General features: G+C 37.0%; 1 protein-coding gene across 1 annotated transcript in view; it reads left to right on the top strand.

Moving 5' to 3' along the window:
• ZDHHC17 (zinc finger DHHC-type palmitoyltransferase 17) overlaps positions 1-18,163 on the top strand; it is a 101,097-nt gene that overhangs the window by 28,622 nt on the left and 54,312 nt on the right. The window contains exons 2-3 of the mRNA XM_045288739.1: positions 9,474-9,577; positions 17,512-17,634. Coding sequence (XP_045144674.1) covers positions 9,474-9,577; positions 17,512-17,634 — 227 coding nt within the window. The remainder of the gene's footprint in view (positions 1-9,473; positions 9,578-17,511; positions 17,635-18,163) is intronic.

Below are 18,163 nucleotides of genomic sequence, written 5' to 3'. Positions count from 1 at the left end.
GATGTACAAATGCGCTTTACACAATTGATGTGTGTATGGATTGTGATAACAGTTGTATGAGCCCCTAATAAAATGTTAAAAAAATTTTTTTTAATCAGCATTACTGTATATAATAAGACGAGTTTGTGAGCACATTTTTATGCAGTTTTTGTGGTAAAATCAGGTGCCTTGGCTGACATTCATGTCGGCTTATACTTGAGTATATATGGACTTTTCTTGGAAATGTCGGTTTAATTGCTTCTTGGTTTTCATTAAAATCCAGGAATCAATTGTAAGAGTCTGATTATTTATATATGTATAATATAGCTGGCATGTAACCATAAGTTTCTAGCATTAAAAATTAATAGTATATGACAAACTTGTTTATAGGAATATATTCTTTTTTATTTTATTTACTTTTCTCAGTGTCTATTTTTTATTTTAAAGTTTTACAATAATAGTTGCTGTTACCAGACCCAGTGATAGTGGTGATTATGTCATGGGCTGAGTTGTGCCCCTCTAAAATGTGTCAACTTGGTTGGGCCCTAATCCTCAGTGATTTGGCAATTATGTAATGATACAGTCATCCCCCATAAGGTGATTGATATGATCAGCTAGTCAGTTTTAAGGGGATTATTGTGGGGTCCAAAACCAAAATCCAAACTCTGTCAAGTCAATACTGACTCATATCCACCCCCTGTGGGTTTTGAAGACAGTAACTGCTTACAGGAGTAGAAGGTCCAATCTTTCTCTCATGGAGCTGCTGGGGTCAGTACCCTATTCCAGTCACAGTAACGGAGTTTCCCTGGGATGTGGCCTGTGTAACCTTTTGTCTTATAAGAAATAGAGAGGTGATCAGAGAAGGAGGGACCTGATGAACTAGGATGAAGTGTGTTCTTTGGACTCTAAGGTCCTTGTGCTGAGAATCTCCTATGATTCATGGCAAAATTAATGCCATGACACACATGGTTTTCCAAGGAACACATGCCAGATAATTGAGAGGAAACAGTACCTTCCTCCATAGCTAACATAGAAAGCTGTCCCCTAGAACCTGTGCTCTGAATTCAGACTTGTAAAATCTTAGACTATGAGAGAATAAATTTCTGTTTGTTAAAGGCATCTACTTGTGGTATTTTCATTATAGCAATACCACATATTAAGGGTTTTGTTGATTACCACAGTGGCAGGATGCTAGTCAAGTGGAAGAAATGAACCAGTTTCTAGTCTAACAGTGAGAAAAAGAACTTCTATATTGCAAATATTTTTTTTGTAATAAACATTAGAGATTTGATAATTTTAAACACCTTTCTTTACCTTTTTAATAGGAGTGAAAACTTAGAAGTAAAACTCACACAAACCTTATTGTTGTTGATGGTGATCTGCCTCCCATTCATGACTACCTCAGGCAGAGCAGAGTGCAATGTTGCTGGCTTGTGTGCCATCTTCATGGTCACCGTTATGCTCAATAAAAAATCTTATCCCACTGCCAGAAAGTCAATTCTTATCGGATAGAGTAGAACTGCCCTTTAGGGTTCCGAGACTGTAAATCTAATGCAGCGGTTCTCAACCTGTAGGTGGCGACCCCTTTGGGGGTCGAATGACACTTTCACAGGGGTCACCCATTTCATAACAGTAGCAAAATAACAGTTATGAGGTAAGAACAAAAATAATTTTGTGGTTGGGGGTCACCACAACATGAACTGTATTAAAGAGGCGTGGCATTAGGAATGTTGAGTACCACTGATCTAATGTATGGCACCAGAAAACTTTGTCTTTCTTCTAAGGAGTACCTGTTTGACTTGAACCACCAAACTTGTGACTAACTCCAAACTCACTGCCATTGAGCTGATCCAATTCATGAAGACCCCATAGGATAGAGTAGGACTGCCCCTGTGGGTTCCTGAGGCTGTACATCTTTACAGGGGCAGAAAGCTGTATTTTTCTTCTATGGAGGTGCTGGTGGAGTTGAACTGCTGATCATGCGGTTAGTAGCGCAGCATGTAATCCACTACACTATCAGAGCTCCTGACCTTGCACTTAGATCAGACAAACTAGAAACTGATATTCTTTTTTTTTTTTTTTAATCCTTTTATTGGGGGCTCATACAGCTCTTATCACAATACATCCATACTTCCATTGTGTCAAGCACATTTGTACATTTATTGCCCTCATCATTCTCAAAACATTTGCTTTCTACTTGAGCCCTTGGTATCAGCTCTTTTTTTTTTTTTAAACATTTTATTAGGGGCTCATACAACTGTTATCGCAATCCATACACACATCAATTGTGTAAAGCGCATTTGTACATCATTCTCAAAACTAGAAACTGATATTCAATTAGGTTTAATTTAGTCAGAGAAATGTCTAATTTCCAATAACATCTGTAAGATCCCATTTAGCTACATCGGTGACAAATGGACTTTGGAGAAATTAGAATATAATTTAATTGTTATGTACAGTGAGTGAGGTCTTTGAACCAAAATGAAATTAAAGTTACTTTAAATATATTTATGCATATTCATTAATATATTTTCATTTGAAAGTTACATCCTTGTTTTTAGTTTAAAAGAGTAATGGTTTATCTTAGCAGATTTTAAAGTAAAAGTTTTTATACTTAAATATTATTACTTTTTGGACCTATCTTGTCTTTTCACAGGTCCTGACTTTTAGAAGGTTGTATTTTAAATCCAGTTTAATTTAAAACATAGTCACTCTTCTTTCCCTATCATGGTAAGCCATTTTCTGCCTACATTTCTTCCATGTCTCAGTGCCATCTGACAGGTCCTTTGGGCGAGACAAAAGAAGTCAACAGCAAATGCTACAGACCTGCTCAGGAAACATTGCTGAAGCTATTACCACATTCATTTTTAGCCTCTCTTCCCCACTCCCTTCCACATCCATTTTCTTCATGGAACAACTGTACTGCTACTTGAATTCAAATACTTGTTTTATTATGTTTCCCCCTGGAACCCTTATGGCAGAGTAGTTACACGTTGTTAACTGCAGGTCAGCAGTTTGAAAGCACCAGCCTCTCCTCTATAGCTGCCTCTCTCGAGAAACACTTTTTACTCCACTGAAGAGTTGCAGTCTCAGAAGCACACGGGGGCTCTTCTGTCCTGTTCTAAAGAGTTCCTGTGTGTTGCAAGTTACTTGATGGCAGTGTTTGGGTTTTTGGTTTGTTGTTCTTCTCCAAAGTGTAAAATCCTTGGGGGCAAGAGACTGTATTGAATATACAGTGGCAGTCTGAGTCACATTAGTGCCTAGGACAAAAGGGGAAAGCTATGTCAAACACTGATGTTATGCTCGTCTTGGAATTTTATGCTGTACTTTTTATTAAACATACTTTAAAATTTTGATCTTTGAGAAACTTTCTTAAACTTTGCTTCTCTGGGTCTCACATCCCTGTACCTTATTAAATACCATATCTACTCGGGAATAAGCCAAGTTTTTTCAGCACATTTTTAATGCAGTTTTTGCTGTAAAATTATGTGCCTCGGGTGATACTTAGGCTGGCTTATACTCGGGTATATACGGTAAATGCTTTCTGTATAACAGGCTGTAAATCCGTGCTTTGTTGCACATATTATTCCATTCTGTGTGTAAACTTAGTTCACAAGTTTATAGCCCGAGTCAGATTTGAAAGCTTGAAAAATCAGTTGATCTTCATTAAGGAAAATTGGAGTCCTGGGGGCTTAGTGGTTATGCGCTTGGCTCTTGACCACAAGACAATCAGTGGTTCAAAACCACCAGCCACTCTTGGGAAGAAAAGTTGGGGCTTTCAACTCCTGTAAAGACTTACAGTGTTGTACACTCACAGGGACAGCCCTACTCTGTGTTATGAGTCGGTATTGATTCCGTGGCAGTGAGTTTGGCTTAAAAAGAATTTGAGTTAGAAAGAGGACCTATTCCTGGCTTGTGAACTGTCTTTCTTTATCATACTCCAGTGAGTATGGAGTATAGAAAAGAAAAGAATAAAAACAAAGCATGAATAGTTTTCTTAATTGGTTCTTTAAAACATTGCATTTATCAAAATACTATACCTTGTCATACTCAAATTTAACCAGTTCTGTTTTAGTGGAGTTGAGAATAAACACTTAAAAATAATTTTTATAACTGTCTGCAATATATTAGGAATCTCGGCTTAAAACTGATCTAGTTAAGACCTTTTTTTTAGACTAATGTGAATTTATAGTTATTTCTGTGGTATTTTACTCTTAACTGTAGTGTTTTAAAAAGGAATTAAGCATATACCGTAGTTCCGTGAAATGGTTGGATGTAAAAAGAAATAATGTGGATGCTATGCCCGACTTTTTTCTGCTACATGAGGAGAGGAAACTCCACACGAGTTGTGCACATTTCTGAGACGGGTTTGACATGCCCCCATTTATCCTTCCCACCGTAATTCGATACCAACGGTTCCGTTCACAGTTCTACTTTTTAAACTGGGTTTTACTGTACTGGCCACTTAAAACTCAGACAATACTCATGGTTATGGGTCTTATTCAGGAAGTTACAGGTTGTAAATGCTCTAGCTAGCTGGGTGCCGGTGAGTAGGTTCCGGCCCATAGCAACCCTGTGCACAACAGAACGAAACACTGCCTGGTCCCGTGCCTCCTCACAATTGTTCTTGTGCTTGAGCTCATTTTTGCAGCCACTGTGTCAATCCATCTCATTGAGGCTCTTTATCTTTTTCACTACCACTCTACTTTACCAAGTATTTACAAATGCTCTGGATACGCTTATTCTGTTAAGACTGCCTCTTCTCAGCTTTGCCCAGAGGCAGGCCTCTCTCTGGTCTTTGGCCTCTCAGCTACAGGCCCACTGACATCTGCCCTGCTTGTACAATGTTGTAAAGCTTTTTTAGGGCTGCCAGTATATACAAAGTATATACCACTCCACCTTAAGTGCTCCAGCTCTAGCTTTGTGGATCAGCAAACCTAGCTCCTGGAGGCACCCTACTCCTTAACCAGCTTCCTGCCGAAATGCACAGCTTAACTTGCTCTGTGGACTAAGTCTACTGCTCTGTCTCATTTTCTGGGTTTTAATTTTAATTCAGCTGCTCCTCTGCTGCTTGTTACTCCTCTGGTATCACAGCTGTCTCCAGGATCAAGGAAATTCAGTGTATAAGAATCTCTGGATCCAATGGACATGCTCCACTCCAGAGAGAGAGAGAATTTCTCTCTCTCTTGCTAATAGAGATGCCCTCTTCCTGTTTCTGAGATAGCTTATTTTGTACACAGCAGGATGGCAATCACAATTAGCCTGTTAACAGTTAAAACTGAATCACATAGACCTTTCAGTGTCTTTCCCCACCTTCTACACAGATCCATCAGGAAAAAGTCATTTGGTGGAAGTTATGAAGAATGAGACTAGGAGAGCCATATTAAGTAATTCACTACACTGCACATGGCTAAGCAGAATTTAGATTTGTGAAACATTTAATTCCTAGTTGTAACATTTAGATTGATAGAGGCTTTTAAATCTTTTGGCTCAAATTATTTGGGACTTCCAATATAATTTGGGAAACAAAATTCCTTTTTAACCCTATTATTAAATATGAGTGCTAGGCGTTGTGATCAAAGACAAAAGAGGATGTATTTTCTAACAACTTAATTTTCTCCAAATAATCTTATGTCTCCAAATAACCTTTTCTTTTATATTTTTACTCGTGTTTGCATGTATAGAAATAATAACAAACATAGCAATTGGCATTGCAGAATAGAGTTGAACATAGCATACTTTTTCTGTTTCACATAAAAGGAAAGGTTATGTCTCAGTGCTATGTTATATTAGAGAAGCTGACCTCTGTCTTGTTTCACAAGGCAAAGGTCAAGCGTTCCTCTACGCTCCCTCCTTTTTTACCTATTCTGAAGCCATCTGTTTCTCCCACGGCACTTTTCTTTAATGCTTGGATGTGCTCTCCCATATGGTTCTGTGGTGTCTCAAATGATACTTAAACACTTAGGAATAGTTTCTCGTTTCACTCACTGCCAGGAGTCAATGCCGACTCTGACCAACACTGTTGGATGGTAGAGATTCTGAACTCTTTATGGGAAGAGAAAGCTCCATTTTACTCCCAAGGAGCAGCTGGTGGTTTCAAAATTTGGACTTTGCTGTTTATTACAGTATTACTGTTAGGTGCCATTTAATCGGTTCCAACTCATAGCAGTCCTATACACAACAGAACAAATACTGCCCAGTCTAGAACCATCTTCACATTTGTTCCTATGCTTGAGCCTGTTGTTGAAGTCACTGTGTCATTCCATCTTCCTGAGGACCTTCCTCTTTTTGCCGTGCCTTTACTCTAATAAACATTTTATCCTTTTCTAAGACTGGTCTTTCCTGACAACATCTCCAAAGTATATGTAAGATGAAGTCTTGCCCTCCTTACCTCTAAGTAGCACTCTGGCCATCCTTCTTCCAAGACTGATCAGTTTGTCATTTTTGCAGTCCATAGTACTTTCAGTATTCTTCGACAGCACTGCAATCCATAGGCATGCCTCCTCCTTTGGTCTTCCTTATTTAATATCCAACTTTCACTTGCAGATGAGGCCATTGAAAATACTATGGTAGACCATACCTTTAATGAAAAGAAAGATGGTGAAAACCAAAAATAGCCAGTGAAAACCTTGTGTATTAACCATGGACTAATCTGTAGCCAATCATTGGGATGATGTGTTTTGTTTTTGTCTGTCCCTGAGGGTACCTTGAATTGGGCTGACTTAACTGCAGCTAACAGCAACAACATTTATCAGAATTGCCTCACTGTCTCTTATTCCCCTCTTGCTTCAAAGCTCTCCACATGAAGGGATTTAAGAATATACAATTTTTAAAAAAAATGGTTTCCTTTTTAAAGAATGGGTTCCTATAGTGCTGCTGACACAAAAAATACCACAAATGGGCAACTTGAAAGAACAAAAATTTAGTTTCTTAAACTTTAGTACATAAGAAATTCCAGTTCAGAATAGGGCTCCATGGGGAGGCCCTTCTTTGCCTAGCTCTGCTTCTATTAGCAGCTGCCAGCAATCATACGGGGTTCCAAGCTTGTAGATGTAGCTGCCGTATTGTTTACCTTCATAAGGTATGTATCTGTCTATTCATCCTTTTATGCAGAAGTGGTTTAATTTTAGACCCACCATACTTTCATTAACCTAAGAAAAGAAAAACTCTATTTCCAAACAGGATTATATCCCGAATTATAGAGGTTAAGACTTCAATGCATATTTTTTGAGGATCACAATTCAGTTTATAATAAGAATTGTACCGTTTATTTGGGAACTATGATGCACTGAACGACTAAGTGCAAGGTCAGCATTTCAAAACCACCAGCTGTTCCTTGGGGAAAAGATGAGGCTTTACTCCCCTGAAGATTTACAGTCTCTTTGGGCCTCTACTTAAATCTTAGCTCAATTCAAGAACAGCTTGTTTTAATAATGTGGCAGTGTATGATAATCACCTTCCCACACAATTGCTGAACACAAAAGGGGTGCATAAGCAAATGTGAAGGAAGTTGATGGTGCCTGAATGTTAAAAGATATAGCGTCTGGGATCGAAAAGGCCTGAAGTTAAACAAGCGTCCTCTAGCAGGGAAGCAACAAAGCCCACATGGAAGAAGCACACCAGCCTGTATGATTATGAGGTGTCAACAGGAATAGGTTTCAGAAGTTCAAAAACAAGCAATCAAATTGACGTGAAGTAGCACAGACAAAGTGGAGACCCAAAACCCACCTGTCAGATAATTGTACAGTCCCTCAGAGTAGGGCCACATGGAAGGGATGGTATATTCTGGGTGCAGAACAGCACTGATGAAACACATACCTATCCTCTAGTTATTTTTTCTTTTCAATAGTAAACACAAACATTTTATTAGAATTTAAAAACTTCATAGGGAAAAACACACACACAATTGAATAGATGGTATCACTGAAAGTTCCTGATTAACATTGCCAAATGTGTCCTCAACATGAATATAGCACTCATACATTTTCCTAGTAAATGAAATCTTTTCATTTTCTTTTTTTAAATTAAAAGATAATTTTATTAGTGGTTCTTACAACTCTTGTTACAATGCATGCATCAATTGCATCAGGCATGTTTATACATATGTTGCCTTCATTCTTTTATAGACATTTACTTTCTATTGAGCCCTTGGTATCAGCTTCTGTTTTAATCCCCCGCCCCCAAATCTTCTAGTTCATTATTTCCTCCCCTTATTATTAAGTTCTTAGTTTTACCTTATTCATCTTGTTAGACCTACATATGTTCATTTGTATGATTAAGACCATTCGATGCATGAAATCCAAAATTGATAAACCCTTCAGAAATAGTACTTATTCCCTTAGGGTAAGGGAAGAGGGGTGGGTGAAGGGGGGACCGATAGCAATGATGACTGTAACCCCACTCGTGGGAAACGAATAACAGAATTGTAGTTGAATGGATACATTGGGTGGGTTAGATATGACCAAATACATACATACATACATACATACATACATACATACATACATAAATACGTGTATGTGTATAAAATACGGGTTCTTGGGGGGTAAGGGTGAGGGAGGGGATAAAGAGGAGCTGATATCAAAGAGTTCAAGAAGAAAGAAAATGTTTTGAAAGTGATGGTAGCCCCTAATAAAACGATTAAAAAAAAAAAATCCCAGTTCAACCATTCCAACACAAAATACTTCTTTATACAGCAAATTAAACCTATGTCCTCATTGATTGTCCATTAAAAAAAAGTGATGGTGGCAGCAATTGTACAATTATGTTTGATCTATTTGAATTATGGATTGTTATATCTGTAAGAGCTCCCAATAAAATGATTTAAAAAAAAAGATTTACAGTTTCAGACACCCACAGGCTAGTTCAACTGTGTCCTATAGGGTCACTATGAATCAGCACAGTAGCAGTGAGTGGGGGTGATGTAAGGAGTATATGTGTTATGCAAATGGTTAACACGCTTGACTGCAAACCAAAAGGTTAGATGTTTGAATCTGCCAAGAAGTAAGTACCTTTAAGGAAAGATGTGTCAATCTACTTTTAAAAACCCACTCACTGAAAGTTCTATACTGACACACATAGGGTCACCATGATTTGGAATCAACTTGACAGCAATTGGAGCTGGAAAGTCAGTGCAGGTGATGAAGGCTTTGAAATAGAGTGACAGAACTAGGGGCTGTGCTAAAACCATACAAAGAATGATCTAATAAGAGTGAGCGTTTATTTGATGAAAAGATAAGAGAATTTTATGGGGGTAAACGTGAATTCCACTTACTAGTTTTTCACTCGTTTCTAGTTTTTTCTATTTGGATAGTATGTATACAGGGTAGAGTTATTTGAACATTCTTTTTTCTAAAAGACTACAAACTTGAAAATAAGGTAAAACATTTCAGTAATGGACATTCTTCAGATTTTACTTAATAGCCTGTTATAAAATATTTCAATATTTATGCACCTCTTTTCTCCATTCTTATCTTGGATTTTCTCTTTAGCAGGAAATCAAACCCCAAAGCCATTATAACCATGGATATGGTGAACCTCTTGGACGGAAAACTCACATTGATGATTACAGCACATGGGACATAGTCAAGGCTACACAGTAAGGTTTTTGTTATAGTTGTTTTCTCCTTAGAGATCTCTGTCTATGTGAAATGAAATATGAACATATTTTTCCTCCTGAATAATATACTTTAATGGAAAAAGTCAATATATCACTTAAATAAATTAGCTCCTTTTCTACAAATCAACGTCTCTTTCAATTTGCATTTTGTACTTGCTCATATTCCTAGAAATTCATTAGTATACCCTAAAAAATATTCAGAATCGCTATGAAGAATTGAAAACGTTGCTATTAAAGCACTTGAAAATATATGTACACCATTGTGGAAACTGGATGCTTTTTGTCATGTAGACACTCCTGGCTAGGGGTAGAGTCAAACCTGTCAATCAAGTGGTAGCTTGATGACACCCCCTTGGGGGTATGGCTTTTGGTATGAGAGTAAGGGATGCTGGGAACTGCTTCTCTTTGCCACTTTCCCTTCCTCCTCACTGGGATTTCACTGGGACTCTGTGTCTGCCTCCATGTGGGCCACCCAACCTAAAGAGAACTGTCAGTGCCCTGCTGTGTTTCTACTAACTTTGGATCCATGCAACTGTGCACCCACCAGCCTGTGATCTTTCTGCGTCACCAGCATGCAGCTATGCGAATCTGAAGAGGGACTTATGAACCGGCAGCAGTATATAGACTTGAGTTGGACTGGGCTGTAATGCCATCTTGATATATAATTATTTCTTGATATGAAATTATTTCTCATACATAGATAACTTAACACACCCAATATTGCAGATTCTAATGTAGTGTAGTTAATGCCCTAAATCCCCTCCCCACCCCCCATACAGAAACATCCCAGAAGTGTTATATAATATAATCTTGAAAATGCCAGATGTTAACATGTTATTTTTGAGATAGGTCAAGGGACTGGGGTAATTTTTAGGCTAATGTAATGCAAATTATATGGAATTTGAAATAGTTGCAAGCACAAAGAAAGAAAATAATGTATTTGGTTCATAGGTTCTTTCAGCTTTAAGGATTGTCTTTTCATCATGAGACAGGTCCTGGGAGCAAAGGTGGAGATTTGGACAAAGCATGCAGAGTCCTTGAAATATATTGAGACTACATTTTCCAAAACCCCTTGTTGTTCCTGAGGGAAGGTCCTCCATCACATGAGGAATTTTCCCTAGAATTTCTTGTGTGGGAATGCTTGAGAGTCTTTTCACCCTCGTAGGAATCTTTGAGTAAAATTCTCTTGGGGAAACCCATTCTGTGCCTCTCAAAGTAAATGTTTTGGGAAGACAAGAGCCTAAACTCCAGTAACAATTGTATCTCCCATAGTTGACAGTCACAATGCCATTACTTAGAATCTTTCTTGGTTCTTCTAGCTACTCAAGAAGAAAACATGCAGGAATACTGCAATTAGTATAAACAGAGTGTTTTGTCTTGTGGAACTATAAATTATTCTTAGTATAAAGAATTTAATATGCTTTTCAGAAGACAGGCCTGGTGATCTGTTTCTCATCAACTTTGAAACCGCTATGAGCAGCTCCATGACAACTAATAACAGTAACAACAGCATGCTTTTGTCATTTTAATATTCATTGTGGAGACTAGAATGCTGGAATTCATAACACTACCCAGTGTAGACCATATTTCAGAGTAAGGTGGGTTTAATTAAGCCTTGATTGTTGTTCCAGACCAGTGACCATATGTATAACAGAAGGAAACACGCCCAGCCCTTCACCATCCGCACAATCATTTTCATGCTTGAGAACAGAAGAAATTTCATAGCATCTTTAGGAAAATGTTCAGAATTTCATTGAATGTCTTGCAATTATATGAATTCTTGTGTGTAGGAACATTTTCTTTTTCTAGGAAGAGAGTTCAGACCTTCATTACATTCTCAAAGGAATGTCTGAGCTTTAATTTATCCAGTGCTGCTATAACAGACATGCCATTTGTGTGGTGCTGTCAGGTCAGTTCCTGCTCATAGCAGCCTTATTTATGTACAACAGAACACAATACAGTTCCATCCTATCAAGTAGAAGACTTATAGTTCAGGAGGCTAGAGATCAGAGAAGCTGAATGTGGCATCAGGATTGCAGGAAGGCTTATTAACAATGTACAATATGCAGATGATGCAACCTTGACGATGAAGCATTTGATGAAGATCAAGGATTGCAGCCTTCAGTATGGATTACAACTCATTGTAAGGAAGATCAAAATTTTTAAAACTGGACCATTAGGTAACATCATGATAAATGGAGGAAAGGTTGAAGTTGTCAAGGATTTTGTCTTAGGTGGATCCACAATCAATGCTCATGGAAGCAGCAGTCAAGATATCAAGAGATGTACTAGGTAAATATGCTGCATACAACTTCTTTAGAATATTAACAAGCAAGGATATTGCTTTCAAGATTAAGGTGCACCTGACCCAAGCCATAGTTCTCTCCATTGCATCATATGCTATGAAAGTTGGACATTTGATAAGGAAGACCGTAGAATTGATGCATTTTAGTTGTGGTGCTGGAGAATAATATTGAAAGTACCGTGGATTGCTAAAAGGACAAACTCATGTATCTTGGAAGAAGTGAGGCCAGAGTACTCCTTAGAGGCAATGATGCCAGGACTTTGTCTTACATACTCTGGATATATTGTCTTGAGGACCAGTCCCTGGAGAAGGACATATTTGGTAAAGTGGAAGGGCAGTGAAAAGGCAGAAGGGTGGCCCTCAAGGAGATGGATTGACACAGTGGCTGCATCACTGGGTTCAGGCATAGGAACAGTTGTGAAGATGGCACAGGACTGTTATGGTATTTCATTTCATTTTGCTGTTCATGGGGTTGCTATGGGTTGGAGCTGACATGATGGCACCTAACAATAATACCAACAATAAGAGGTTAGAAATCTAAATTTACAGTGCTAGTTCTTGAGGAAAGCTCCCCCCACCCCCCAAGTGCATATCTTTTAAAAAAAATCACTTTATTGGGAGCTCATACAACTCTTATCACAATCCATACCTACATCAATTGTGTCAAGCACATTAGTACATTCATTGCCATCATTCTTGAAATATTTGCTTTCCACTTGAGTCATTGGTATCAGCTCCTCATTTTTCCCCCTCCCAGCCTGCTCCCCCTCCCTCATGAACCCTCGATAATTTATAAATTATTATTATTTTGTCATGTCTTACACTATCCAACATCTCCCTTCACACTTCTGTTGTCCATCCCCCAGGGAGGAGGTTATATGCAGATTCTTATAATTGGTTCCTCCTTTCTACCCCATCTTCCCTCCACCCTTCCGGTATCGCCACTCTCATCACTGGTCCTGAAGGGATCATCTGTCTTGGATTCCCTGTGTTTCCGGTTCCTGTCTGTACAAGTGTACATCCTCTGGTGTAGCCCGATTTGTAAGGCAGAATTGGGATCATGAGAGTGGGGGCAAGAAGCATTTAAGATGTAGAGGAAAGTTGTATGTTTCATTGTTTCTACACTGCATGCTGACTGGCTGGGAGTAAAGCATTTCTTGTCTGGCATTTTGAAGCTACCACCTGCCCCTTGGAAGAAAGACGGAGCTTTCATCTCCTGTCAAGAGTTGTAGTCTTAGAAACCCACAGGGGCAGTTCTGTCTTATCTTACAGGGTTACTATGAGTCGGAATCAACTTGATGGCAGTGAGTTTAGTTGGGTTTATTCTTATGTACAATTAAAGTAGTTAATTAAATGTGCTTTATTTTAAATCTTGGCTGAATATGATACATTGATATAAAATCTATCTTAATTTATTTGAATAGTTTTAATGGTTTTAGTTGCTGATAAAAAGATACATTATAAAAAATAATTCTCAAAAGGAAGAAGTGTAATGTACGTAGTTGTATTTACTGAATTCCAATGATGCCTTTCTGGTTTTATCTACTAATTAAGCAAAGAACTTCGCATACCTTATCCCTGTCTCTACACCCTCCTCCACAGCCCCCATGCCATACCCCCCAAAGAACCATGAATCTAGTTATTACTCAATAGATGTACCCGTCATGGATTTCATATACAGGAAAACATAAAAATAAATAAATAACAAAGTAAAACAGATTTAAACCTTAATTGAAAAGAAAACAGAAAATATGGTTTTGGGTTTCCACGGTCATCCATAGACTTCTGCAATCCTGGTGTTCACAGTTTAAATCCTGATACCATTCCCTTCTTCACATTTGGATTATATTATTTCTACTCCTTGAAATCACCTAGGCTGGTATGCTTCTATCATGTGTACTTAGTTGACGCCTCACTTACTCAACTGCTTATTTGAAAACAAGCCTTTAAGACTAAATGCTATTCTTTATGATAGCTGGGCACCATCAAGTTTCTTCACTACATTTTACTATACCACCCATATTTTCAGTGATCTTTTCAAGAGGGAGAGCACTGTTAAAATTTTTGTTCAGCTCTTTTACCTCATTATTTCATCCAGTTGCTTTAGCTGCTCTTCTGTTCAAGAACAATTTTTAGAATCTCTCATGACACCCATTTTGCTTTTTTCTTTGTTCCCTGTCTTTAATGACCTTTTATTTTCTTCATGTCTGATAATCTTTGATGTCACCCTACAGCTCATCTGGTCATCGGATTTTAGTGTTGAATACATTTTATGTCTTCTTAAGATGGCTTCTAAATTCAAGTAGGATATACTCAAGATATGAATACTGTAGTTCTCATGAATTTAATTTTTCAACTCCAGCTTGAACTTGCATATCAGCAATTGTTGGTCTGTCCAGCAGTCAGCCCATGATCATTTTCTTAAACAGATGATATTCTCCGTTTCTCCAGCCTCTCAGCCTATACAGATTTAGTTGATTTGAGTCCTTTCTATTACATTCTAAGGGATCCTTGTGTATAATCATTGTTTATGTTTATGGAAAAAGTATTTGCAATAAATAAAATTGTTGGCCTTGAAAAATTCTGTCTTGGGATCTCCAACATTGATTCTTTCACCAAGGCCATATTTACTAATTACTGATCCTTCCTCATTGTTTTCATCTTTGGCAGTCCAGTCACTAGTAATTATCAATGCATCTTGATTGTGTTTGATCAGTTTCAGAGTACAGAAGTTGGTAAAAAATTTTCAAGTTCTTTGTCCCTGGCATTAGTGATTGGTGCATAAATTTGAGTAATGTCATATTAACTGATCTTTATACTTTAGAATAGACCTTGAAATGTTGATTTTAAAAGTGAATGAGACACTGTTCCTTTTCATTCCCAGCATAGTAGTTCATATGAATGTCTGATTCGGAATGGCGAATACCCGTTCATGTTAGCTCACTTATGCCTGGGATACCTATCTTTTATGCATTCTATTTCTCTTTTGCTGACTTCCATTTTTCCTAGATTCATACTTTATAAATTCCATGTTCTGATTATTCTTGTGTATTTTTTTCCCCTTCATTGTGAGTCTTGGCACATCAGCAAATGAGTCTTGAAAGTTTTACCCATTTATATCATTAAAATCAACTCTATTTTGAGGATGCATCTCTTCTCTAATCATTATTTTAAGTGCTTTCCAACCTGACAGGTTCATTTCCTAGCAATGTACCAGATAATGTTACACTCATATGCATAAAGTTTTCAGTGACCAGTATTTTTCCTGTATGTTTAGAAGCAGGTTCCTAGTCTTGCTTCCTAGTCTTTCTTAACTTGGAATCTCTGCTAAACTTGTTCATCATGAATTACTTTGCTATTATTTGAAATACAGAGGCAGTAGCTTCTAGCATCAAAGTCACACACAACCCACTACAATTTAACAAGTTAACAGATGAATTATAGCAGTATGTGGACAGGGAACTACCAGAAGTCCAAATTGTATTCAGAAGAGAACATGGAATAAGGAATATCATTGTTATGAGGGCTAGATCTTCACTGCAGAGAATACTGGAAAGATGTTTGCCTCTGTGACTATGCAAAGGAATTTTACTCCGTTTATAACAAACTATCGATAACATTTTGAAGAATAGGAATTACAAAATACTTCATTATGCTCATGTGGAACCTGCATGTAGACCAAGAGGTAATTGTTTGAATAGAAAAGGATATGCTGCCTGGCTTAAAATCAGGGACAGTCAGTATTAGTGTTGTATCTTTTCACTTTACTTAGTTGATCCTCATGCTGAACAAGTAATCTGAGGTGCTAGACCCTCTGAAGAACCTGGCATCGGATTGGAGAAGCCACACTAGCAGTCTGAGAGATGCAGATGATAGAACCTTACTTGTTGAAAGTGAGGAAGACTTGAAGCACGTACTGATGAAAATAAAAGACTCCTGCCTTAAATGGTTAGCTTGATATTCTTTAGTAACTTGTATTAAATTCCTCAGTGGGTATGATATATTTCATAGGAATATTTAAGTATCTGTGATAATTTTTTTACTTTATACATTTGTTTTGAATTGAAATATGAAAATAAGAATAAGATTAAGATATTTTGAATTAAAAAGAAAGACATCCTCATGCTTATGTTGCATAAAAAGCATCTTTTTAATTAATACACTCCTGTATGCCCAGAAGCCCGAGTAATGTTAATAAATATTTATAATTTTAAATTAATATTTATGAAGAAGCAATATTAAGAGCAATTCAAATTAAAATTACTTTGAATAATATTATTAAAAATGAAATATACTTTATCATACATTATTGTAAAATGTATTTCTGAAAGCATCAGAAATTCCCGTTAAAATTATTTTGGTTGAGTGTAACCTGAATCTTTAACATTACGTTACCTTTCTATATTATAGTTTAAAATATGTTAAAACCTATGTGTCATAATTTTATCTGCATAAATACAGAAATTTAAATAGGAAAAAAAAGTGGAAAAAAAAGACTCCTGCCTTCTGTATGGACTATAGCACAACATAAAAAAACTTTTCATAACTGGATCAGTAAGGCAACAACATGATAAATGGGAAAAAAATCATTTTACTTGAATCCACAATCAATGCCTGTAATATCAGTAGCCAAGAAATCAAATGGCATATTGGCAAATCTGTTGCAAAAGACTGCTTTAAATTGTCTAAAAGAAAAGTTAGCACTTTGAGGATTGAGTATACTTTGCCTAAACCATGGTATTCTCAGTCACCTCCGATGCATGTGAAAGCTGTACAGTAAGAAAGAATTGGTGCCGCTGAATTGTGGTCTTGGTGATTAATATTGGACATAACATCGACGGCCAAATGAATGAACAAATCTGTCTAATAAGAAGTACAACCAAAATGCTCCCTAAGGAAGGATGACAAGGCTTCATCTTACCTATTTTGGTACAGGTTAGCTGGAGAGATTAGTCCCTCCCTGGAGAAGGACATGGTACTTTTTAAAGTACAGGTGGTCGGGAAAAAGAGGGAGTCACACTCTCCACAAACACTTTTCTCAATATGTACACTTGAAACTTTGCCCTAGAACTATCACCGCGGGTACTCTTTTGTCTTATTACCTTCTAATGGTTTATAAGACTCTTCCTTATCCTGCTTTTGACCTCCACACATCCTTTTGTTGGCTTCAGGAATGTCTAAATTTTCAAGTGAAGAATTATTTGTGATGTGTGTATGTGTCTTTTTAACTCTGTTCCTTGTTTATGCTTTTAATGTATTGAACATTTTATAACTTAATTGTATTTTTTTTTTGTAAATTGCTTCAAGTGGTTTGTGGCACTTTAAACAAATAAAACAAGCATCTGATAGAAGTTTTGTTTCTCATATTCTTTTCTTTTTCACCTATTATAGTATCACAGTCTTATAAATAAGCTATTTTGTAACCATTAAAATAGTAAAGCTGGTTGCTATGCTGCAATTTTACAGATAACATTTTATTTTGAGAAATCTATTTTAATTTCCAGGCATCAAAATGAAATATTATTTCTTCTGAAAATGTTACTTTAATTTTTACATTTTTTTGTTAAGTAGTAGTAAGAATGCCATTTTTTTCCCTTTTCTTTTCAAGATATGGAATATATGAACGCTGCCGAGAATTGGTGGAAGCAGGTTATGATGTTCGACAACCAGACAAAGAAAATGTTACACTCCTCCATTGGGCTGCCATTAATAACAGAATCGACTTAGTCAAGTATGTGTTTTCTGTATTTTTAAGTACTTACTGATACTTTTTATTACAAAATTATTAGAAAATTACACTAATTTATAAAAGTTGAGGCTTTTAAAATGTAGATTCTGTATTTTTCCTTGGGAAGAATTGTTTTTAATATATACTCAATGTCTCTTATGTACTGGATATGGTACTAAATGCTTTTCCATGTATATTTAAATTACTCTTCATTCATGGGAGAATTTATGTGAAATATAATTATTGTTTTATTAATCGGTAAACAGCTAGAATTAAAGCTAGATTTCCAACTCAAGCAGTTTGATATGAAGTTTGCATGCTAAACATAGGTTCTGTGGAGAAAAGTAACAGAAGGAAAGAGGGGTTAAAAAATAATAAAACCAAAAATGCCCCCAAACTTGCTGTTACTGGGTTGGTTGTGACTCAGGGGACACCACGTGTTCCAGTGAAGAACTGTTCCTAAGGTTTTGTTGGCTGTCATCTTTACTGAAAGCATGACAGGCTTCCACAGCAGTGCTTTGTGTGTTTGAAC

The sequence above is a fragment of the Echinops telfairi genome, unplaced genomic scaffold (assembly GCF_000313985.2).
Source record: "Echinops telfairi isolate 266 unplaced genomic scaffold, ASM31398v2 ScPeMD7_2;HRSCAF=8, whole genome shotgun sequence".
Taxonomy (NCBI): Eukaryota; Metazoa; Chordata; class Mammalia; order Afrosoricida; family Tenrecidae; genus Echinops; species Echinops telfairi.
The sequence above is the reverse complement of the archived record's forward strand: the minus strand, read 5'-3'. Positions and strand labels throughout refer to the sequence as shown.